This window comes from Lissotriton vulgaris, chromosome 5 (genome assembly GCF_964263255.1).
Source record: "Lissotriton vulgaris chromosome 5, aLisVul1.2, whole genome shotgun sequence".
Classification (NCBI taxonomy): domain Eukaryota; kingdom Metazoa; phylum Chordata; class Amphibia; order Caudata; family Salamandridae; genus Lissotriton; species Lissotriton vulgaris.
In genome coordinates, this window is record NC_141693.1 from 1,284,990,520 (window position 1) to 1,285,015,918 (window position 25,399).

General features: G+C 45.6%; 1 protein-coding gene across 1 annotated transcript in view; it reads left to right on the forward strand.

Moving 5' to 3' along the window:
• The window catches only part of LAD1 (ladinin 1), a 276,482-nt gene that overhangs the window by 201,542 nt on the left and 49,541 nt on the right, over positions 1 to 25,399 (forward strand). The window contains exon 7 of the mRNA XM_086923155.1: positions 21,122 to 21,165. Within this exon, the coding sequence (XP_086779281.1) occupies positions 21,122 to 21,165 (44 nt within the window). The remainder of the gene's footprint in view (positions 1 to 21,121; positions 21,166 to 25,399) is intronic.

Here is a 25,399-nt window from a genome sequence, read left to right on the forward strand (position 1 = left end):
GATGAGGTGCAGGCAGTGTTTGACCCACTAGATACCTGGAGAGGAGGAGACATTCAAATAGTGTTATGTGTCACAGGGGAGTTGTTCTTTTGTAATCCAGTTATTAGTCTGTATAGTTCCAAGGGTCTCCATATAGAGGATGGAGATGATGAAGACAAAGCGGAGCCCTAGTCAACCCTGCAGATGACAGGATGTGTCTGTTACTTAAAGTTATGCTTCTGGTTGACCTAGTATCAGTTGGATATATAGGAGAACCATTCAAAAATGTTGCCAGAGTCATCCCACTCAAGACTTCAGGGCTTGGATAAGGGTGAGATGGTTGGCTATGTCAAGCAATATATAAGGGGGTAGGAGTAATCTCTTTATCTGTGTTCAGGAAGGTGTGATCCATAATTTGAATAGCAGATATCTTTAAGCTGCAGCAGGTTATTTCTCTGGGAATGGATTCATTCAATTGTGTGAGGCCCTGGGGAGCAAGGATTCTCTGTCAACCCTTTGAATATATATCTAGAAAAAAATCCCAGCACTAGCACGTTCGGCAGTGGAATGCTAGAATTGAAATTTCTTAGATAGAGTGGAAAAAGAACAGTCATGTCTCTGGAAACTATTTCTGGCTTTAAAATAAAAGTTTGTTGATGGAGACTATGGGCTTGGAATGTGGTCTCCTTGGCCGTCATTTTAAAGGTCTTGCTGTACTAGTATGTTATTTTTATTACCTGAGCACGATTCCTGGGGGTATATTAAAAACGTAATGTTGAAGGAGGTGAGTGACGATATGCTAATATTCTCTTTCTCTACTAAACATTTGACTCTTTCATTTGATTTTCTTCAAATAACAAGGTTTAGCAGGTAATGGGTCCTGGCTGAAGTCCATAACCATAATGAGAACTTATGAATTTAGCCTGCAACATGCTTTGCATATCAGGAGAGTAGTTTATAGATATTGTGTTGTTTTGCTAGAATATTGTAGTATCTTCTCCATGTAGGTATTGCGGGAATGATTTTTCAAGTAGAATTGTAAATAGAAGTATTTAATCACGAGTGAAATAAAGACATGCAGCTGGAGGAGAGGTCCAGATAAGAATGACCTCTTACTCCAGTAACCGCTATTCCAAACACAAGCTATGTTTGTATGATAACATTCCACAATACACGAATAAGATTCCATTTAAAGGAACATGCTATCACAACACATCCCCCTTCTTAAACAAAAAATCAAAAGAAATAAAAACAACAAAATACAAATGTTTGTAAACAAATAAATCAAACTTAATAACAAAGAAAATCCTCAAATCTTTTAGCAGTAACAATTTCCTTTCCGTGTCTAGTATGTTTTTCAGATGCACAGTTTTTACATACATTGACATTCTCCTGTGGGTTAGAACCTTTTACAAATGGCTGATCAGACAACTCATCTTGTTGTGAGTCACGCATACTAAGAATGTCAGGACTACTGTCACCAATACGAATGTCTGGACCTTCACAAACCAACTCACTGTGTGCATCTGGACTTTCACATTCAACTCACTGTGTGAGCCCACAGAAATAAGTCCATCCCCTGTTAGTGTCTGAACAGGATCATCTAACACCAGACCTGACACCTCACCATCCTCCTTTTCAAGCTGAGAACAAACATCTAACCACCAGTAATCCCTATTTAAACTACTACTGTCTTAACCTTCCATACAGATGTTTCCTGCCAAAGCAATTCGACTCATATGATGGGCAGTGCCATCATCCAGTTCAACAGTATTTCTCATGACTTTAGTAATTGTTCTGGGCTCAGAGAACTTAGAGTGCAATTTCCCTGTTTTCCTTGCTGACTTGACACGGACCACCTGTCCAACTTTGATATTCACCTCTTTAGTACCATGTTTTTCATCATAATACTTTTTATTCTTACTCTGTGATTTCAAAATAGATTGCCTGATTTTATCAGAGTCCCAATCCACCTTCCTACTTCTACCAATCCATCCTGGATTAATTTTGTAATGAGGAAATCTCCCTCGCATGAAACAAAAAGGACTTTCACCAACAGTGTCATGTTGCGTAATTCTATATGACCACACTAATTTATACTATTCATCATCCCAGCTCTTTTTTGCTAGTTGTATAACACCTTTAAGCATTCTGTTCACTCTCTCCACCACAGAATTGCCACTGGGATGATACAATGCAGTACATTTTTGCTGAATTCCTGTGCTGGTACCAAAGCTTTTCATCAAATCTGATCTAAACTGGACACCATTATCTGTTAGGATGGATGCTGGAAAACCCTCTCTCAAAAAACACATCTCTAAGAATCTAATTACACTTTGTGTATCTACCTTCGTTACAACCTCCACTTCAAGCCATCTTGAAAATAAATCAACAAGTACTAAAATGTACTTAACCACATCATCTTGCCAAATTATGGGTCCCATGATATCCAAAGCAACACTTTGCCATGGCAAACTAGTACACTCTAAAGACGACAAAGGTGGATTAAGTGTTTTCTGTGTTTTATCCGAAATTTCACATGGAATGCAATTGCGAACATGTCTCTCAATGCTTAAATCAACTCCAGGCCACCAATATAACATCTTAACACTCCTCTTGGTTCTAGAGATTCCTGGATGACCTTCATGGCCTAAACCAAGTATTTTCTCTCTCATGCCTAAAGGAGGTATGATCCTTCCAGATCTACACAAAAACTCCCCATCCAAAGCCAATTCATCTCGACCTCCCAAAATGGTCTAAACTTGGGATCAAGTTTGTCATTCTTACACCATCCCTGAATGACTTTGTTAGAAACATCACGCAAAACCTCGTCTTTTTTGTATTCCTGCTCCCACATAGACTTTGAAAGACTAGGAGTGGCTTCAAATACTGCAGCAACACAACAATCACTCCAGGGATCAGATGCAACTTCTTTGAGAGGCAAGGAATGCCTGCTGAGAAAATCAGCAATGACATTCTTTGCTCCTGGAACATACTGAACATTGAAACGAAATCTTGTATTCTCATTGACATCCTGGCTATTCTAGCCGATGCTCTTGAAAGACCCTCTGTAGTCAGTAATTTGGTTAAAGGTTTATGGTCAGACCTTAAGGGAAATTTCTTCCCCCAAATACATTTTCTAAAATACTCCATTGCCCACACTCAGGCAAGTGTTTCTCTTTCTATGACAGAGTATTTCTCTTCTGTCGGGGACAGCGAACGGGACGCAAAAGCAACCACTACTTCCTTGCCTTCCTTACTTATTTGTGATAATACCCCTCCCAAACCTGTACCACTTGCATCTGTAGTAACAATGGAGTCAGCTACAGGATCAAAACCCTGTAATGCAGGAGCTTGTGCAATGGACTCCTTGATGGTCTCAAAAGACTTTTTACAATTATCACTCCAATGAAAAGGAACTTTGTTTTTCATTAAGATGCGCATGTCATATGTCTTGCTTGAGAAATTATTCACGAATTTTGCATAAAATTCTGCCAAACCCAGAAAGGATCTCAACTCATCCTTCGACTTGGGAGAAGGAGCTTTCAAAATTGCTTCTACCAAAGAGCTTTTTGGTTTGATCCCTGACCCATCAATTTCATGGCCTAGGTAAGTAACATGTTTTTCTGAGAATTTACATTTGCTGCCTTCAGCAATCAAACCATTATTCCTGAGGATGGACAAAACTTCCCCTAATAAGGTATCATGATGAATTTTGTCTTTGCCCATAATAAGAATGTCGTCTTGGAAGACAACTACCTCAGGAATGTGGTTGAATAGGTTCGACATCAACCTCTGAAAAACCGCAGCGGTCGAAGCCAACCCAAAAGGCATGCGAATAAATCTATAACATCCAAATGGAGTACAGAATGACGTAAATTGTCTGCTCTGCTTATCCAGGGTGTACAGTGGCAAGACCAGATGCCAGAGCCAACGGGAGTGGAAACCAGGAGCGCGACAACCAGAGGGAGAAGAGTTTGATCGTGAACCTTTCCAACAGAAATCTGACCACCACAGAGGAGAGTGTCCTGGAAAAAGGACTGGGCTTTGTCCCTACACCGATCCCTGACTCATTTCAGGAAATGATCGAGCTTAAGCAGTTCTTCAGAAAGATACGTCTCCGGGCCTTTTTCAACAGTCGGCCTGACTTACCCTGTGAGGACACGGGTCTCAGGAAGCCTTCCTCCTTCACCCCCACCGATGGGATGGTTCCACCAGAGGTCCTGACGTTTGAAAGAGCTGTTCTGCAGACCATGAAGAACAAACCCTTTACCAAACCGTTTAACAACCTTTCCAATGTTGAAAGACAGGCAGCTTCCTCCCTCGGCAAGGACACTTCAATTGTCATCAAGCAAGCTGACAAGGGGGGAGCCACCGTCATACAAAACTATGATGACTACGATCAGGAGTGTAGACGCCAACTAGCTAACACGTCCCATTATAGATTATTGACAGAGGATCCTACCAACCGACTGACCACCACCGTGATGTCCCTGGTCATCGAAGCAGAGACCAACAAATGGATAAGTAAAAAAGAGGCAGAATTTCTGGTGACCACCGACCCGGTCATACCATACTTCTACACCCTGCCTAAAATACATAAGGGTACCACTCCAGTCCCGGGTAGACCCATTGTGTCTGGAATCGGATCAATTTTAGAACCCCTTTCTCAGTTCTGCGATGCCTTCCTGCAACCTCTGGTCAAATCCATCCCGTCATATTTGCAGGACACGAGAGATGTGCTTCGGCTCATCGACGACATGGATGGCAGGGAGGACATTGACCTTCTCTTAACTCTCGACGTGGAAGCGTTGTATACAAATATACCCCAACAGGCAACGCTGGAAGTTGTGGACGCCCTTCTACGACAAGAAGAGTGGTCGTCCCCTACACCTGTTTCATTTATAATGGAGTTGGCACATATTGCATTGACCGAAAACTTTTTCAAATACGAGTCAAACCTGTACCACCAGATACGCGGGACATCGATGGGCTCGACCTTTGCGCCGAGCCTGGCATGCCTCTACATGGCATCGTTCGAGACAAAATGCATCTACCCCCCTGAATACAACCCATTCCGTGAAAACCTCACGTGCTGGCGTCGGTACATCGACGACATCCTGGTGTTCTGGAAGGGGGATCGGACGACATGTGAGGCCTTTTGCACATGGATAAATCAACAAGATCCCTTTCTTAAGTTCACGGGCACCATCTCGGACCAATCCATACCCTATTTGGACCTCAGCATAATCCTGGAGCCAACTACAATCAGCACCAGTCTCTACACGAAGGAGACCGATAGGAACAGTCTCCTGCCTTACTCCAGTCACCACACGAAATCCCTTAGGGATAACCTCCCCTTTGGACAATTCCTCCGTCTTCGGAGAAATTGCAGTTCAATCGCCGACTACAAACGACAGGCACAAACCCTGCAAACTAAACTCCTCGACCGGGGTTACCCCACACGTCTGCTAAAAAACTCCACCAAACGGGCCCTCAACAATAATAGAGAGGCCCTTCTTGAGACACACCCCAAGGAGCCGGACGACAAGATCATTTGTGTTACTTCATTCACAAGAAACTCCTCATTCATTAAAAAGACTGTCAGTACCCACTGGGGTATTCTCCACTCCGCAGGTATGGAGTTACCGCACCCACGGTTTGCATTTAAAAGGACGGCTAACCTAAAGGACACCCTCATCCATACCCGTCCCAAGAAAACCAGCACCCAGTCTGTTAATACACTCTGGGACCTCCCCCCAGTGACTGGACACTATCGCTGTGGATCCTGTGTTGTCTGCCCCCAGACTATCCAGGGTAAGACCGTTGTACTGAATAAAAACTTCACTTGGACAATGAGCAGACATACCAACTGCAACAGTTCCAAATGCATTTATGCTTTGATCTGCCCTTGCGATCTATTGTACATCGGGATGACAATGCGTCCTGTGAAGCAACGTATAATGGAACACAATAGCAACATCCGATGTCATAAAACACACACAAAACTGTACGAACACTGCAAGGACAACAATCACTCTCCAGAGAACATCCGATGGACTGTCATCGAGTCTTTACCGAACCTGAACCAACAAGCCCTGTTCAGATATGAACAGAGATGGATACATCGGCTTCAGAGCGACGATCTGGGATTGAACGATGGGGTGCCCTGGGCGACACTCGCCAGATAGGGAACATTCCGGACCAGTTGTCCAATTACTAATGTCTCAACATGCCTGGCTGCACTCCCTTACCGAATTATAGATGGCCTCCGTGTTGCATAACTTGTGCAGTGCCATCTCTAGTTCATCCCTTGCATATTACTTGTGTATACCAAGGGGAGACCCAGTACCTAGTTACAACTAGCCTAGTTATCCCTTCCCAAGCGCCTCAATACATGCCCAACTGGATATTTTGATTTATTTATTTATATATCTTCTTTGCAAATCCATTCTGGGATGTCTTGAATACCTACTATGGTCATACCTTTGGCGCTCCACACTTGCGCATGCTAGGGGGTTTCCCGCTAGAATGTTGTTATCAATACATGCCCCACTGGATATATATTTATTTATTTATATACATAAAATAGTCTTTGCATAATCCAGTCTGGGATGCCCTGGACACCTACTCTGGCCATGCCTTTGGCGCTCCACACTTGCGCACGCTAGGAGAAACCCGCTAGAATATTATCATTATTTCCACTCTGGACCCGAGATCCACTCCGTAGTGCCCCACACATGCTTTGCGAGCTTTCCAAACCCATTCAAAGATGGCGCCGGTTTACTTTGGACCTGGTTCGCGCTATCGCCTACCAACCCCTCGTTGGTTTCTACTGCCGCGAGCCGTACTCCGGCGACTGGACTGACACACCCCCTGCGCGCGCTTCGCTCACCGTTATCAACACTGGACCCCGCCGTACTACGCGACCGGCTGTCCAGTCACCGGAGTTTCTGTGGGAGGGGTAGGTGTAGAGCAGCCTGCCACCAGCGACGTTCGAGGTAAGGTGGGGATCTGGGGTTTGACGGGCAGCCCCTGGCTTTCACACGCAGCCCTTTCACGTTATCAGGTCACCAGCCGGCTACTTGCCCTCACGTTTCCGCTATAATACGTTACTTTCCTCATAGGAATTCCCTAATCGCTGCTGGCCCCACCTGGACAGCTTGTGAGGCCTTATACGGGAATTCCTCTGGGTAAGTTGAATAGTGACTCTTTAGCTGGCGTTTGCATAGACGCACGCGTCACTTCAGACGCATGGATCCAGCATGGCATGTTGACTCGCGTTATTTAAATAATCATTTTTTCCTTGCTGGGATACACGAACCTCTCGCCAGCATCGAACTTACTTAGCCACAGAGTGTCAAATTACATCACACTACCTCTTGGTTCTACCTGTGCGGTTTTTTCAGTGTTTTTAAGCGTTTTCGGCTCAAATTTCAGCCTATATATGCTTGTGTAATAATATACCTCTGGTGCAATCCACCACTCGACTATATGAGGATGCACCACCTCCTTATACAAATGCACAGGCGAAAATATGACGCCTTCACCTAGATGCATGCTATAGCGATGCAGCATGGCAGCACCATGCAGAGCGGCCCACCTAGGCGCACTGCACATATATGTTTATAAATTCTCTAAAACAATTCTCACTCACAGCACTACCTGACCCTACCACTGCCTAATAGAACGTTAACCACTGGGCACGTATCCGCCGACACCCTGGACATAGGCACAATAATGATTTACCTTTGATATCATTGTTTGCTTGCTTGTTTTTCTTCATTTTTCCAGGAGTTCTGTTATAAGGAAACATCCGCGAGCGACACCATACAGGTCGTATACCAGTGTCCTCCCAATTCCCGGGGGATGCTAGCAATTATATGAGCACAAGGTCCTGATGAATCGCCCTTAGGGCGAGAAACATGTTGACCATTTCCACAACAAGGGTTGAATAAAGGTTTGGTCTCATTGTTCACCACTCCTTAATACCCCTTCACTTTTTTAATAAAGCAGTGAGCCTGACCAATAAAATTCTCTCTATTTTAGGACTCTACTGACTTTTTTTACAACACACCACCACGCTCACTATTGCACTTTTTTACAGGCCCCTCACACCCACACACCCGTTGGCACGGAATAGAAGATCTCCGCCAAAGTGCAGCTTCTCCAGCTGCCCGACGGGCATTGCACCGCCAGCCTGCCGTAGGAGCAGGATACCGATGATGACGCTGGACGGTCATCGGCTGGGGCAACAGTTGTGGTCCTGCTGATAGCCTGTGTGAGGTATCCTTACATTCTGACAAGGGTCTACACCATGCACTTAACCCCCACTTTTTTAGTGAGTGAGAGAGAAGAAAGGCTGAGCTAAAATTCTTTAGCTCCCCTTGGGGAACTCTGTACAACTCTATTGATAGCTATTTCTCAGGACGAGTACATTGGACCCCATTCAAAAATCGTCCACCCCCATTCCCCCTTTTTTGATACCTGCTTATCCAGTACCACCTGGTGATAAGCAGAAGAGAGGTCCAAGTGGAAAACCACTTGGAATTTCGCGTACGGGACAGCATTTCATCGATTCTAGGGAGAGGAAATTGGTCCACAATAATGTTATCGTTAAGATACCTTAGGTCCACACACAAATGGGTTCGACCATTGGATTTACGGGCTACGACCAAAGGCGAAACCCATTCGGCAGCTTCAATAGGCTCTAGAACTTTGTTCGCCAACATCTTATCCAACTCTTGTTTGACCTCCTCTCTGATGATAAATGGAATGTTCCTAGCTTTGTGAATCTTGGGAATAGCACCCTCCCTCAAACGGATCTTATGAGTGAAACCTTTCAATTTCCCCATGCGATTCCCAGACACCTCAGGAACCTCTTGTAAACCCCACTTCTTGCTATCCACACTTTAACACGCAACTAAAACCTGGTCTTTACTATTTGGATTTAGGATGATGTCCAGTAACTTTTGATCTTTCCTCCCTAGAACCGGTGGACCAACTCTCGCCACATACTATTTTCCGGTACCTTGTCTCTCTTTAAACTCAAAAATGAGAGTTCTAAACCCTAACATATCAATCTCCCCACCTGTATACACTTCTGCCGCAACATCGTTGGGTTCCAGCCATTCTCCTATCTTTCCCACAATTTGATTCTCCCACATTTTTTGAGAAATTATAGTGAACGGTGAACCCGAATCAGCAGCAAGTTGAACTGTGATACCACCTAATGAGATGTGGCATAAGGGTTTTGATGATATGTCACAAATGATATTCAAGACTACCTTTTTCTTTTGAATTAAGTTCACCTGAACATCATCATCATCAGACTCTGACACAGAAGTATCATCTTCGTGTTGAATATACGTCACTTTTTTTTGCGAGATTTTTTTGTTCTTTCTGTTGCATATTCTGGAAAAATGACCAACCAAACCACATTCCAAACACTTGGCAGATGTAGCAGGGCATTTTTCAAATGTAGCTGCATGCGAATAGCTGCCACATCTATAACAAATTACATTACTAAATTTCTTTTGCTCATTCCCTTCAAATTTCTTTCTATCACGTAAATCAGTTTTCCCTTTTTCATACTTGTTAGTCTTATAACTTTTATATGTTGCCTTCTTTTCAACAACTTTCCCCACTGTTTGTTCTGGAATTTTGTTATCATGTGATAAGGTAGCTTTCGCACAACGATCAGATAACTCTGCTTTTTTAACTAACAATTATATCTTTAAGGCATTTATCTCCCTCAACCCATAACTTATCCTGTAACGTTTTGTTTTTTGTATACATAACTACTTGGTCACAGATTAAATCATCGTGTAGTTGAGCAAATTCACATTTCCTAGCTAACTTTTTTAAAGCTGACACAAATTCCTCCACAGATTCATTTTTTCCTTGTTTCCTGTGAAAAAAGGCATGTCTAGTAACAGCAATACTTACTGAGGGAGAAAAATGATCATCCAAATCTAATAAAGCACTTTTAAAAACATCTAAGTCTCCTTCAGTTCTGTTATGAGTATGCATTTCTTCAAAAATGCGCAAACCCTCTGGACCAAGTGAATATAACAACATCCTCTTCTTCCTTTCGGGAGAAAATGTACCGTTAACATCTTCTAAATTTGCAATGTAATTTAGAAAATATGCCTTCTTACCAACCAAGCAATGACAGGTTCTCCAGGGACCGATAAAAATTGCTTAGGTGAATTGATTTGTAAATATGAAGAATTTTTGTCCCCTGTTGGATTTGCTTGTGAACCACTAGCATCCGAAGGCATAATTGAATTCAATGAGAGGAACTAATAGCAGAAAGGAAAAATTGTTATATATTGGAAAACAACCACTTCCTGAATAATGTCTTCGTGAAAACCAAAAATCATGTAACACTGTTCTTGTCAGACGTTTGACATGACAACTTCACGAACAGTTTCTTCATGAAATAACAGCTGCATGTAAACTTTACGAAAATATGGTGAAAATTATAAATGCCGCTAGTTCTTTGCGACTTTAGATACCCAAAATATGGTGAAGAAACGGAGAACTTGTTGCTTCAAAATCCTCGGAACCGGTTACCATGGAAAAGGGAGTTTACTTGTTTCAAAATGGCCGCCAGATACGTGGAAACGTGTCCTCGCTTCACGTGAAGACGTCCCTTGAGCGTCGGACGTCACTTGAGCGTCGGTGTGTCGGTAAACTCACAAGGAATCCTAGGCGCGATGAAGGTGCGTGCTGCTTCGCGAGTTGCACACAGACGTTCTGAAACCAACATGCTGCGAAAAGGACATTACAAGGCAAAGTTTAAAGGTACACACTTGGTAGATCACATACCTTTTAGGTTGAATTTGTCCAATTCTTCTCCATGTAACAATCCAATTGACGAAATGTATAAAACAAATTCCAATCGACTTTAGAGAAAAAGAATATAGCTTCTCACGCACAGTTAATTAACTGTCGAGTAAAATACAGAATATTCCACGTATATCGTTATTGATGGGAACTCACAAAGAAAGTTTCTCAGTCTTTTAAAGATACTAGCGATAACAGTTCCACCATATGTATTTAAACAGTGATCGGATAGCATCCAAAGCTTCACCATATGTATCCAAACAGTGCTCGGAAAGCAAACTTGATGTCTATTTAAGAAAAATCACCATCCATGTCGCCAAAATTGTAGTATCTTCTCCATGTAGGTATTGCAAGAATGAGTCTTCAAGTAGAATTGTAAATAGAAGTATTTAATCACGAGTGAAATAAATAAATGCAGCTGGAGGAGAGGTCCAGATAAGAATGCCCTCTTACTCCAGTAACCGCTATTCCAAACACAAGATATGTGTGTATGATAACATTCCACAATGCACGAATAAGATTCCATTTAAAGGAACATGCTATCACAACAAATATTCTCGATTTAAAATGTTTTCAATAATTGACTCAGTTGTAGGAAAATTTGGGGGTGCAGGTCTGATTGGTGACAATATCAGGTTAAAACCTTCCACAAGTAATTTTCTGAAACAAACTCCTAAAGCAGAAGTTTATTTTTGAGAAACTGTCTGTGACTGCCAGGCTTTTCTTGGTGGTGACAGGAAAAAAAGACATCAACTCATCTGCTGTAAATAGGGCGGGCAGTCTGATGCCCTTACTCCAATGGCCCCTACACTGTCAGACCCTTGGATTAAGTTGCTTGTTTGATTTCTAATTTACCCAGACAAGAAAGGAATCATGTTTATTATTGGTGATATTAACTTTCCAAACCAGGCATGTTCTACATATAGAATTCTAGATGGCTAATGGTGAATTACTGGGATTTCTTTTACTGAGAGGTTCTGAGTGACATCAAATTGACAGCAAAAGAGAAGCTTGAGTTGTCTATGATATCACTCAGAACCGTAAGGTGCAAAACATTCCTGTTATTCACTTTTTGCCCATCTATAATTGTATGTTATGTATAGCCCCCAAAATCATCAGCTCCTGCTTTCAATCGCTACTCAGGAGCAGAGGAGCAATAGCGGAAATGGCATCTCCTTAACTTTCATTGCAACTCTTGTACAGGTAAGCCTGCCCAGGCAAGAGCTTAAAACAGTAGGATGGTAGAGAAAGATGTGCGCAGTGCAATAACTGCCATGTGTAAAGGTAACCTTCAAAGGTGCTTGAATTGTGTCCAGTTACACATTTATGCTGTTATGGTACTAGGAAGTAAAACACGATATTCCCCTGGGTAAACATTCTGTCTGAGTGTCAATTAGTACAACACAATGCAAGTTGTCAATATACCAAAACGTGGCCTCACACCTGACAGAATTATTTATATCCCTAAGCCTCTAACATTGTGCTGGTGACAGTGATTTCATAGACAAACCTTAAGTGCATTTTTTTCTAAAACATATGATTTTTCAAGCACAGTAATAATGACTGCTTTTGTTTGTGGGAAATGACGAACTTTCTAATTCCTGTAGTTTTTAGCAAGGTTAGAACTCAACAAAACAATTTTCTTTCCTGGAAAGGCCAATTGGCTTATGCTAGTATTGATCAAGCACCAATTCCTCCAGTAAATCCCTATTTACTAAAATAAAATCACAGTATTCTTGTACCTTGGAGTTTTTGATTACCGCTGCATTGGTAACTTCCGGAATGTCGTATTGGGATACCCTAGTTCCTGTAATGATGGCAAACGTGCCCCTTCTGAAGGACGTGGGTTCCAATCAGGCAATGTATCTTGAACCCCTTCATGCTGTGACCGTCATTGAAATGGCTGTACAGAGTCCACAATGCTCTGAAATACCAACATGGCAGCGAGCATGCTCTGGTCAGGCCAGGTTTACTTATCTATCTTTGTTTTGTGTAGATTTCTGCATGATCTCAAATAATAATCTTATGCTTATCTTTGTTTAGATGTCCTTGCTATCAGATCAGAAACTGCACTGATTATCATCTTCACCCCGAGATGGAATAATCAGTCGTTTTTTAGGTCTCGCCTAGACGAAAGCAAAAGCGAAGCTTTTGCTGTCTATGCGAGACAACTTATGTTGCCACTTTTCTGGGAATATTGTGGACATCAGACTGTTACGAGCTTTTTCTGCTGTAGTCAGGCTGTCACGAGCTTCTTCTTTGGAGATTTGACCTCGTGAGCGCGCCTTGACTGCATCTAATGGGCTGTGCGCTTCCTTTAGTCAGTTTCACTTTGACGCTGCACTTTCAAAGTGAAATGAAACAATGTGTCTGGTAGTTGTTCATGTGGAGTGCCTTCTGACCTCGTGAGCGGCCTTGACTGCATCTAATGTGTGTGGCTTTTTTTTTCAACGTGGCCCTGGCGCTTGCTTCAGTCAGTTTCACTTTTAAGGTGCAGGCGTCAATGGGTCTGGTACTTGTTTTATTTCCATTTAATGCTCTTTGGAACAACAATTTTATATTACTTGTGTGTATTACCACTGGCCAGAATTTCAAAGACTTATATTCACACAGGTGAAATAATACTATTGTGATTAGGGCCGATTTTTGGAGTCTGACCGTTCAGAGTGCAGAGTGGAGCTTCAGAGTGGAGCTTCAGAGTGGAGCTTCAGAGTGCAGAGTGGAGCTTCAGAGTGGAGCTTCAGAGTGCAGAGTGGAGCTTCAGAGTGGAGCTTCAGAGTGCAGAGTGGAGCTTCAGAGTGGAGCTTCAGAGTGGAGCTTCAGAGTGGAGCTTCAGAGTGGAGCTTCAGAGTGGAGCTTCAGAGTGCAGAGTGGAGCTTCAGAGTGGAGCTTCAGAGTGCAGAGTGGAGCTTCAGAGTGGAGCTTCAGAGTGCAGAGTGGAGCTTCAGAGTGGAGCTTCAGAGTGGAGCTTCAGAGTGGAGCTTCAGAGTGGAGCTTCAGAGTGCAGAGTGGAGCTTCAGAGTGCAGAGTGGAGCTTCATAGTGCAGAGTGGAGCTTCAGAGTGCAGAGTGGAGCTTCAGAGTGGAGCTTCAGAGTGGAGCTTCAGAGTGGAGCTTCAGAGTGGAGCTTCAGAGTGGAGATTCAGAGTGGAGCTTCAGAGTGGAGATTCAGAGTGCAGAGTGGAGCTTCAGAGTGGAGCTTCAGAGTGGAGCTTCAGAGTGCAGAGTGGAGCTTCAGAGTGGAGCTTCAGAGTGCAGAGTGGAGCTTCAGAGTAGAGCTTCAGAGTGGAGCTTCAGAGTGCAGAGTGGAGCTTCAGAGTAGAGCTTCAGAGTGGAGCTTCAGAGTGCAGAGTGGAGCTTCAGAGTAGAGCTTCAGAGTGGAGCTTCAGAGTGCAGAGTGGAGCTTCAGAGTGGAGCTTCAGAGTGCAGAGTGGAGCTTCAGAGTGGAGCTTCAGAGTGCAGAGTGGAGCTTCAGAGTAGAGCTTCAGAGTGCAGAGTGGAGCTTCAGAGTAGAGCTTCAGAGTGGAGCTTCAGAGTGGAGCTTCAGAGTGGAGCTTCAGAGTGGAGCTTCAGAGTGGAGCTTCAGAGTGCAGAGTGGAGCTTCAGAGTGGAGCTTCAGAGTGCAGAGTGGAGCTTCCGAGTGGAGCTTCAGAGTGCAGAGTGGAGCTTCAGAGTGCAGAGTGGAGCTTCAGAGTGGAGCTTCAGAGTGGAGCTTCAGAGTGGAGCTTCAGAGTGGAGCTTCAGAGTGGAACTTCAGAGTGGAGCTTCAGAGTGGAGCTTCAGAGTGGAGCTTCAGAGTGCAGAGTGGAGCTTCAGAGTGGAGCTTCAGAGTGCAGAGTGGAGCTTCAGAGTGGAGCTTCAGAGTGCAGAGTGGAGCTTCAGAGTAGAGCTTCAGAGTGGAGCCTCAGAGTGCAGAGTGGAGCTTCAGAGTAGAGCTTCAGAGTGGAGCTTCAGAGTGGAGCTTCAGAGTGGAGCTTCAGAGTGGAGCTTCAGAGTGGAGCTTCAGAGTGCAGAGTGGAGCTTCAGAGTGCAGAGTGGAGCTTCACAGTGCAGAGTGGAGCTTCAGAGTGCAGAGTGGAGCTTCAGAGTGCAGAGTGGAGCTTCAGAGTGCAGAGTGGAGCTTCAGAGTGCAGAGTGGAGCTTCAGAGTGGAGCTTCAGAGTGGAGCTTCAGAGTGGAGCTTCAGAGTGGAGCTTCAGAGTGGAGCTTCAGAGTGGAGCTTCAGAGTGGAACTTCAGAGTGGAGCTTCAGAGTGGAGCTTCAGAGTGGAGCTTCAGAGTGCAGAGTGGAGCTTCAGAGTGGAGCTTCAGAGTGCAGAGTGGAGCTTCAGAGTGGAGCTTCAGAGTGCAGAGTGGAGCTTCAGAGTAGAGCTTCAGAGTGGAGCTTCAGAGTGCAGAGTGGAGCTTCAGAGTAGAGCTTCAGAGTGGAGCTTCAGAGTGGAGCTTCAGAGTGGAGCTTCAGAGTGGAGCTTCAGAGTGGAGCTTCAGAGTGGAGCTTCAGAGTGCAGAGTGGAGCTTCAGAGTGCAGAGTGGAGCTTCAGAGTGCAGAGTGGAGCTTCAGAGTGCAGAGTGGAGCTTCAGAGTAGAGCTTCAGAGTAGAGCTTCAGAGTGGAGCTTCAGAGTGGAGCTTCAGAGTGGAGCTTCAGAGTGCAGAGTGGAGCTTCAGAGTGGAGCTTCAGAGTGCAGAGTGGAGCTTCAGAGTGGAGCTTCAGAGTGCAGAGTGGAGCTTCAGAGTGGAGTTTCAGAGTGCAGAGTGGAGCTTCAGAGTGGAGCTTCAGAGTGGAGCTTCAGAGTGGAGCTTCAGAGTGGAGCTTCAGAGTGCAGAGTGGAGCTTCAGAGTGGAGCTTCAGAGTGGAGCTTCAGAGTGGAGCTTCAGAGTGGAGCTTCAGAGTGGAGCTTCAGAGTGCAGAGTGGAGCTTCAGAGTGGAGCTTCAGAGTGCAGAGTGGAGCTTCAGAGTGGAGCTTCAGAGTGCAGAGTGGAGCTTCAGAGTGGAGCTTCAGAGTGCAGAGTGGAGCTTCAGAGTGGAGCTTCAGAGTGCAGAGTGGAGCTTCAGAGTGGAGCTTCAGAGTGCAGAGTGGAGCTTCAGAGTGGAGCTTCAGAGTGGAGCTTCAGAGTGCAGAGTGGAGCTTCAGAGTGGAGCTTCAGAGTGCAGAGTGGAGCTTCAGAGTAGAGCTTCAGAGTGCAGAGTGGAGCTTCAGAGTAGAGCTTCAGAGTGCAGCTTCAGAGTGCAGCTTCAGAGTGGAGCTTCAGAGTGGAGCTTCAGAGTGGAGCTTCAGAGTGGAGCTTCAGAGTGGAGCTTCCGAGTGGAGCTTCCGAGTGGAGCTTCCGAGTGGAGCTTCCGAGTGGAGCTTCCGAGTGCAGAGTGGAGCTTCAGAGTGCAGAGTGGAGCTTCAGAGTGCAGAGTGGAGCTTCAGAGTGGAGCTTCAGAGTGGAGCTTCAGAGTGGAGCTTCAGAGTGGAGCTTCAGAGTGGAGCTTCAGAGTGGAGAGTGGAGCTTCAGAGTGGAGCTTCAGAGTGGAGCTTCAGAGTGGAGAGTGGAGCTTCAGAGTGGAGCTTCAGAGTGCAGAGTGGAGCTTCAGAGTAGAGCTTCAGAGTGGAGCTTCAGAGTGCAGAGTGGAGCTTCAGAGTAGAGCTTCAGAGTGGAGCTTCAGAGTGCAGAGTGGAGCTTCAGAGTAGAGCTTCAGAGTGGAGCTTCAGAGTGCAGAGTGGAGCTTCAGAGTAGAGCTTCAGAGTGGAGCTTCAGAGTGCAGAGTGGAGCTTCAGAGTAGAGCTTCAGAGTGGAGCTTCAGAGTGCAGAGTGGAGCTTCAGAGTAGAGCTTCAGAGTGGAGCTTCAGAGTGCAGAGTGGAGCTTCAGAGTAGAGCTTCAGAGTGGAGCTTCAGAGTGCAGAGTGGAGCTTCAGAGTAGAGCTTCAGAGTGGAGCTTCAGAGTGCAGAGTGGAGCTTCAGAGTGGAGCTTCAGAGTGGAGCTTCAGAGTGCAGAGTGGAGCTTCAGAGTGGAGCTTCAGAGTGGAGCTTCCGAGTGGAGCTTCCGAGTGGAGATTCAGAGTGGAGATTCAGAGTGGAGATTCAGAGTGGAGCTTCAGAGTGGAGAGTGGAGCTTCAGAGTGGAGATTCAGAGTGGAGAGTGGAGCTTCAGAGTGGAGATTCAGAGTGGAGAGTGGAGCTTCAGAGTGCAGAGTGGAGCTTCAGAGTGGAGCTTCAGAGTGGAGCTTCAGAGTGGAGCTTCAGAGTGCAGCTTCAGAGTGGAGCTTGAGAGTGCAGCTTCAGAGTGCAGCTTCAGAGTGGAGCTTCAGAGTGCAGAGTGGAGCTTCAGAGTAGAGCTTCAGAGTAGAGCTTCAGAGTAGAGCTTCAGAGTGGAGCTTCAGAGTGGAGCTTCAGAGTGGAGCTTCAGAGTGGAGCTTCAGAGTGGAGCTTCAGAGTGCAGAGTGGAGCTTCAGAGTGGAGCTTCAGAGTGCAGAGTGGAGCTTCAGAGTGGAGCTTCAGAGTGCAGAGTGGAGCTTCAGAGTAGAGCTTCAGAGTGCAGAGTGGAGCTTCAGAGTGGAGCTTCAGAGTGGAGCTTCAGAGTGGAGCTTCAGAGTGGAGCTTCAGAGTGGAGCTTCAGAGTGCAGAGTGGAGCTTCAGAGTGGAGCTTCAGAGTGGAGCTTCAGAGTGGAGCTTCAGAGTGGAGCTTCAGAGTGGAGCTTCAGAGTGGAGCTTCAGATTGGAGCTTCAGAGTGCAGAGTGGAGCTTCAGAGTGGAGCTTCAGAGTGCAGAGTGGAGCTTCAGAGTGGAGCTTCAGAGTGGAGCTTCAGAGTGGAGCTTCAGAGTGGAGATTCAGAGTGGAGAGTGGAGATTCAGAGTGGAGAGTGGAGATTCAGAGTGGAGAGTGGAGCTTCAGAGTGGAGCTTCAGAGTGCAGAGTGGAGCTTCAGAGTGGAGCTTCAGAGTTCAGATTCAGAGTGGAGCTTCAGAGTTCAGATTCAGAGTGGAGCTTCAGAGTTCAGATTCAGAGTGGAGCTTCAGAGTGGAGCTTCAGAGTTCAGATTCAGAGTTCAGCTTCAGAGTTCAGCTTCAGAGTGCAGCTTCAGAGTGCAGCTTCAGAGTGCAGCTTCAGAGTGCAGAGTGGAGCTTCAGAGTGGAGCTTCAGAGTGCAGAGTGGAGCTTCAGAGTGGAGCTTCAGAGTGCAGAGTGGAGCTTCAGAGTGGAGCTTCAGAGTGGAGCTTCAGAGTGGAGCTTCAGAGTGGAGCTTCAGAGTGGAGCTTCAGAGTGCAGCTTCAGAGTGCAGCTTCAGAGTGCAGCTTCAGAGTGCAGCTTCAGAGTGGAGCTTCAGAGTGGAGCTTCAGAGTGGAGCTTCAGAGTGGAGCTTCAGAGTGCAGAGTGGAGCTTCAGAGTGGAGCTTCAGAGTGGAGCTTCAGAGTGGAGCTTCAGAGTGCAGCTTCAGAGTGCAGAGTGGAGCTTCAGAGTGGAGCTTCAGAGTGCAGAGTGGAGCTTCAGAGTGGAGCTTCAGAGTGCAGAGTGGAGCTTCTGAGTGGAGCTTCAGAGTGCAGAGTGGAGCTTCCGAGTGGAGCTTCAGAGTGCAGAGTGGAGCTTCCGAGTGGAGCTTCAGAGTGCAGAGTGGAGCTTCAGAGTGGAGCTTCAGAGTGCAGCTTCAGAGTGCAGCTTCAGAGTGGAGCTTCAGAGTGCAGAGTGGAGCTTCAGAGTGCAGAGTGGAGCTTCAGAGTGCAGAGTGGAGCTTCAGAGTGCAAAGTGGAGCTTCAGAGTGCAGAGTGGAGCTTCAGAATGCAGAGTGGAGCTTCAGATTATCAAGAGCAATGCCAATAGCTCTAACTTTAACAAAGGCAAAACCATTGCATTGTAAATGCTTGTTATTTTACCGAATCACATGCTCATGCTGCTGCCTGGTTTGTCTACATGCACACAGGCAGAATCACTAGGTACAAAATGGCTCCTGTTCACTCGTCAGTACGGTCTTGTGCCGCCCCACCTTCCCCCTGCCAAATACATTCATTCCAAATACTGCTTATTTTCATATCAGACTGACTTCTCACATCTGGGATAGCAGGGGCACCTTCCACAGTGATTAGTGCTTCACAAAAAATAATTCTCGGCTAGCGCTCAGAAGCCTTGAAGCTTTGATTGAGTGACACTGCAGTTTGATGCCCCGCTCGTTTTTTGATGCTATGCGTTCCAGACACTGATTTTATTAAGACTCACTTGGAGCTCTAAACTGTCACTTGATCTTTCTTTGGGTCATTTCGTTTGCCCGGAAGGACTAACATATCTGTGAAACCCTCTTCTTTTATAGTTTGAGCATCGTCTTCGTTTAGCAGGATAACATTATACATTTGAAAATACAAATATCCGGGAAGAGCAGAGAGCAAATCTCCGCGATGTTGGGCATTCTCCTATCATAAAGGAAGCGTGTTGGTGGGACCTGTGGCATCTAACGCATCATTTAACCCTATATGCGTGGGCACCTACCACAATAATGTATAGGATGAGTTTGTTCCGCTCCCGTTTTTAATTTGATGTAAAACTCAAATAACTGCACACTCTCTACTACACACTCTCTACTACACACTCTCTACTACAGTCACTACTCTCTACTACACACTCCCTACTACAGTCACTACTCTCTACTACACATTCTGCTACACACTCTCTACTACAGTCACTACTCTCTGCTACGCACTCTACTCTCTACTACCCTCTACTACACACTCTCTACTACACACTCTACTACACACTCTCTACTACAGTCACTACTCTCTGCTACGCACTCTACTCTCTACTACACACTCTACTACACACTCTCTACTACACACTCTACTACACACTCTCTACTACAGTCGCTACTCTCTACTACACACTGTACTACACACTCTACTACAGTCACTACTCTCTACTACACACTCACTACACACTCACTACTACAGCCACTACTCTCTTCGACACACTCTATACTAGACACTCTCTACTACACACTATCTACTACAGTCACTACTCTCTACTACACACTGTACTACACACTCTACTACAGTCACTACTCTACTACACACTACTACACACTCTCTACTACAGTCACTACTCTCTACTACACACTCTACTACACACTCACTACACACTCACTACTACAGCCACTACTCTCTTCGACACACTCTATACTAGACACTCTCTACTACACACTATCTACTACAGTCACTACTTACTACACTCTCTACTACACACTCTACTACACACTCTACTACACACTCTACATTACACACTCTACATTACACACTTTACATTACACTCTACATTACACACTCTACATTACACACTCTACATTACACACTCTCTACTACACACTCTCTACTACACACTCTACACTACACACTCTACTACACACTCTGCTACACACACGCTCTACTACACACCCTCTACTACTCTCTACTACTCTACTACACATTCTCTACTACTCTACTACACACTCACTACTTTCTACTACACTCTACTACAGACTCTCCACTCTCTACTCCACACTCTCTACTCCACACTCTCTACTTCAATCTCTCTACCTCAATCTCTCTAATTCAATCTCTCTACCTCAATCTCTCTACCTCAATCTCTTTACTTCAATCTCTCTACTTCAATCTCTCTACTTCAATCTCTCTACTTCACATTCTGTATTACACACTCTCTACTACACACTCACTACTCTCTAGTACACACTCTCTACTACACACTCTACTACACTCCCTACTACACATTCTCCTACACACTCTACTACACACTCTACTACACACTCACCACTCTACTACACACTCACCACTCTACTACACACTCACTAGTCTCTACTGCTCACTCTCTACTACACACTCTCTACTACACACTCTCTACTACACACTCACTATTCTCTACTACACACTCACTACTCTCTACTACACACTCACTACTCTCTACTACACACTCTACTACTCACTTACTACTCTCTACTCACTCTCTACTACTCTCTCTACTACTCTCTCTACTACTCACTACTACTCTCTCTACTACTCTCTCTACTACTCACTCTCTACTACTCACTCTCTACTGCTCATGACAATGCCATTTATTTATCTGTTTCCAAAACCAACACATAAATAAAACATTTGTCATTTACAATGCCAAAAGCGCTAACTTTTGCAAAGGCGAGACCGTTGCATTGTAAATGCTTGTTGATTATGGGGATCATTTTACTTTCATTTTCTAATACTGATGTTCAAGTTGACCTAAGAATTGACAAAGCCGAGCCCCATTCCTGAGTAACCACCCCTGAATGTGTTCTTTTTCACAGGTCATGTCACAGACGGAGCAAGCGCAGAGTCCTTTCACCAGAAGGTCAGTCTGTTTGTCTACAGTGTACTCGTCATGCAACTGTCCGTGCATGCTACATGGAGTGGTAGTTTGGGAAGACAACCAGATATACGTTCAAAGAAGTGACATGTAAATTTATGTTAGGGTGGGACGGAGGAAAATTGAAAACACAATTTTGGTGTGACCTGCATGCTCTCATATGGATACCATTAAATAGCTGCCACAAAAGTTAATTATGAAGGGAACAAAAATTGGGTGTTGTCTGACTGGTATCAAGCTAGTGAAAATTCTCTTAGTTTTACATGTCTGGCCCTATGCTACAAAAAAATGACAGAATGGGGCTGACCAAGGTTCAGCACATCATTTCTAAAACAGAGATAACAAATTAAAAGTCTGTGCAACTGCTTCCGGAGTTTGCCGCACTTCCACTCCACTGGAAACCAGATAAGCCAATATGTATGAAAAGGAAGGTGCACCAGAATAAAGTCTGTATGCTCCTAGTGTGTCCAAAAGTATCTTTAATTGTAGTTCAAATTTTAAAATTAGACACCAGCCAACGCGTTTCGTTCCACAGCTGGAACTTCGTCAGGGCTTAGTTCTATTATTCCTTGTCCAGTCAGTCTGTATGCGTGAGTCTGTATGCGTAAGTAAATGTACCGCAAGATCAAACCAAATAGTGCCAATCCTAAGATCGCTTGCACTACAAGTAGTGGGCTTGTCAAATATATGAAGTCCCACAATCGTCCAAGTTCCTTAAAACACGAGGATGGCCCAAAGTGATTATCTAAATCCGCTTGCAATGCAAGTATTGGGCTTGTCAAGTATATAGTGTCCCACAATCGTCCATGCTCATTTATTCACAGGGATGGCCCACAATGATGGTCCGAGTCCTCCACTTCCGATGATGCACAATGACGTAATGACGTAATGAATAGTATGATTCAGCGTCCCGAGTTTTAAAGTGGCCAATGTAGCGGCCAGTGATCCTGGTCCAAGTCAACAGCAACAGTCCCTCGTGCAGACTTACTGCCAGACGATTGTGGGACACTATATACTTGATATCATATATTTGACAAGCCCACTGATTGGTTTGATCTTGACAGTTCGGGCAGGACTGTTCCCATTGGAGCAAGGTCAAGACTTATTTGCATGTAGCTGGGTCTAAACTGAAGTTGCATGGTGAGCAAAATAGCGACGAGTTGGGAGTGCTACCGCAAGCTATTGCCAGTGGTTAGACTTATTGCAAACAGCCTCTCATCAATCTTTGTATGATTCAGGCTTTTTATTGACACTGTCAATAATGAAGATGCATGTTAGGACCAAGGCATTGTCTCCCTACAACATAGAAAAAATATAGAACGAGAAGAGTTTTTTTCAAAAGAAAAGTAAACAGTGTCAGGAACAATATCACCTCTTCAATAATCTCTGGAGAAAACTATGCTGACAACAGTGTTCAGACTGTGTTGGATAACTGTGCGCTCAGTGTCCCATGCTTTATGCACGGACGTTTGAAAAGCTGGAATTAATGTGTCCGAGAAAGTATGCTTTGTGCATGTAAGAAATAAAATAAACACAAAATGAGCCCAATTGAATGAATGTTCTCCTGGCAGATAAATTGCCTTGATTTACCTCCGCTAATCAACCCGCTTTTATTTAGGGGAGCAGCTTCTAAATCAGCCTTGTTGCATTAGAAGATCACATGACTGAGGGTGAGCCTTTAGTAGTGTTCACTGAAAGTAAAAGAAGGAAACAAGCACAGCTAAGCAATAAAGGAAGGGACGGGGAGGGAGAGGAAAGGCATACAAACAAAAGTAATGGAGGGGCTAAAGAATGACATGGTCAGCGACTGGCTGCCGCCCCCTCCCCAACTGCCCACACCAACCCCCGGACACATGAACATGAAACAGGGTTATCTTTGGAAGGCGGGGGGTCTCAAGACCCGCCAGCCGTATTTATTAAGATATAAAAATAACAAATTTTTAATTGCATGGTAAACAAGTGATACAAAAATCAGCAGGACATTAGATACAATATTGTCAAGTTTGAGAGACTAACCTTAACAGAAACTCTAATACAGATTGTTTCCTAACCGAATCTAACATCCTCATCTAGATTTTTGTATACTACATTTCTGGCCATATGGCAAGGTCGCTAACCGGTGTCAGGTCCTACTAGCTGCGCCTTACCTAGAGATGTGCGCATGCGCAGCCGGGCCTGGTAATCACCCGGTCCACGCCGTGAACTCCATTTACCCACTAAAGGAGGGCCCTCACTCTGCGTTATCCTGTGACGTCATGAGTATACGCGCACGGGGTGGCTACCAGCCTAAGGAAAGCGTGACTACTCCAGCCCGCGCCCCTTTGAAGCACCAGTTACCTTGCCCCTGAAGTTCTAGGAGGGGCCAATGGCCCCTCCCCCTGGGCGGAAACCTCCATAGGATGATGCCCGCCCCCTCAGACCTTAAAAATAGCTGCTCACCGGTCATGACCTTACCGCATGCCCCATACCTAATAAATACGACGACCTATGGGAAAAAATACTAATGGACAACTACACTGGCTAAATTATGTCACGCATCAACGTATCGCTACAAAGGGAGAAAAGGCCTAAACACAATTGGACATCAACACATATTTCAGCACAGTTCACTAAAAGAGGGGAAAAAATTCCTAAAGAAAGCATCATCAGCAAAACATACAATCCAAATAAAGTTCACTTACGCATGGAAAACATGGTCACAATATCATAGCAAATTACGCTTAAATCAGACTAGTAAAGCATCAACCTTTTAGTTCCAGGGATGGTGGGTGGGAAAACAAGAAGCCCAGAGCGCGGGGCACGACACGCTGTGGGGGAGCGTCCAGGGAACAAGAGGGTCTCCCGGGAGCTCCCCACTTCTTTATTCCCAAGGGGCCCGGCGGGGGGGTGGCTACGCCCCCCGCCCAGCCCCTCTTGCGGCCCGCCCCCCTGACCCGGAAATCCTACTATGACATCCGGGTCAGGGAGGGCGCCGACCAATCGGTGGTGGGATGCGCCCGGGAAGGCACGCCCCACCACCGAGAGGCACGGAGGAGGAGGAGGCGGTCGCCGCGCCGCCATGCGGGCGGGGGGGCCAAGAGCCCCCCCTTTTCACATGGTCAGCGACTGGCTGCCGCCCCCTCCCCAACTGCCCACACCAACCCCCGGACACATGAACATGAAACAGGGTTATCTTTGGAAGGCGGGGGTCGCAAGACCCGCCGGCCGTATTTATTAAGATATAAAAATAACAAATTTTTTATTGCATGGTAAACAAGTGATACAAAATCAGCAGGACATTAGATACAATATTGTCAACAAGTTTGAGAGACTAACCTTAATAGAAACTCTAATACAGATTGTTTCCTAACCGAATCTAACATCCTCATCTAGATTTTTGTATACTACATTTCTGGCCATATGGCAAGGTCGCTAACCGGTGTCAGGTCCTACTAGCTGCACCTTACCTAGAGATGTGGGCATGCGCAGCCAGGCCTGGTAATTACCCGGTCCACGCCGTGAACTCCATTTACCCACTAAAGGAGGGCCCTTACTCTGCACCATCCTGTGACGTCATGAGTATACGCGCGTGGGGTGGCTACCAGCCTAAGGAAAGCGTGACTACTACAACCCGCGCCCCTTTGAAGCACCAGTTACCTTGCCCCTAGAGTTCTAGGAGGGGCCAATGGCCCCTCCCCCTGGGCGGGAACCTCCATAGGATGATGCCCGCCCCCTCAGACCTTAAAAATAGCTGCTCACCGGTCATGGCCTTACCGCCACAGGCCAGCATTGTTACCCAACGATCTGGCCTCCCCTATTCTAGACCTAACCTGGAGCGTGTTCACCTAGCGAATCCCTCCAACCAGGCCCAGACATTATTAGACCAAAGGACGTTCCCTGCCTCCGTCAAGTGCACCCCATCCCCCAGGTAAAATTGCTGCAACCGGGGGGCTCGAAATAGTTTGTCCAACTGTGTGTTGATCCTCTTTACCGAGTGATTCAACGCCCTGACCGAGTCCCCCCCTCGCCACTGCCACCGAGGGATAAGTTGCGACTATACTACTGTGCAACCCGGGCAAATCCTGGCCACCCACCCCGCAGTGGAGATGATCTCTTCAATGAGAATGCGCCTCCCCAGTTAGGCCAGATCATTCTCCCCTAGGTGAAGTATCACCACTGACGGGGAGGCGGGCTGCTGAGCTAGGAGTCCCTGGAAGAAATTCCTAAACTGGCTGAGGCA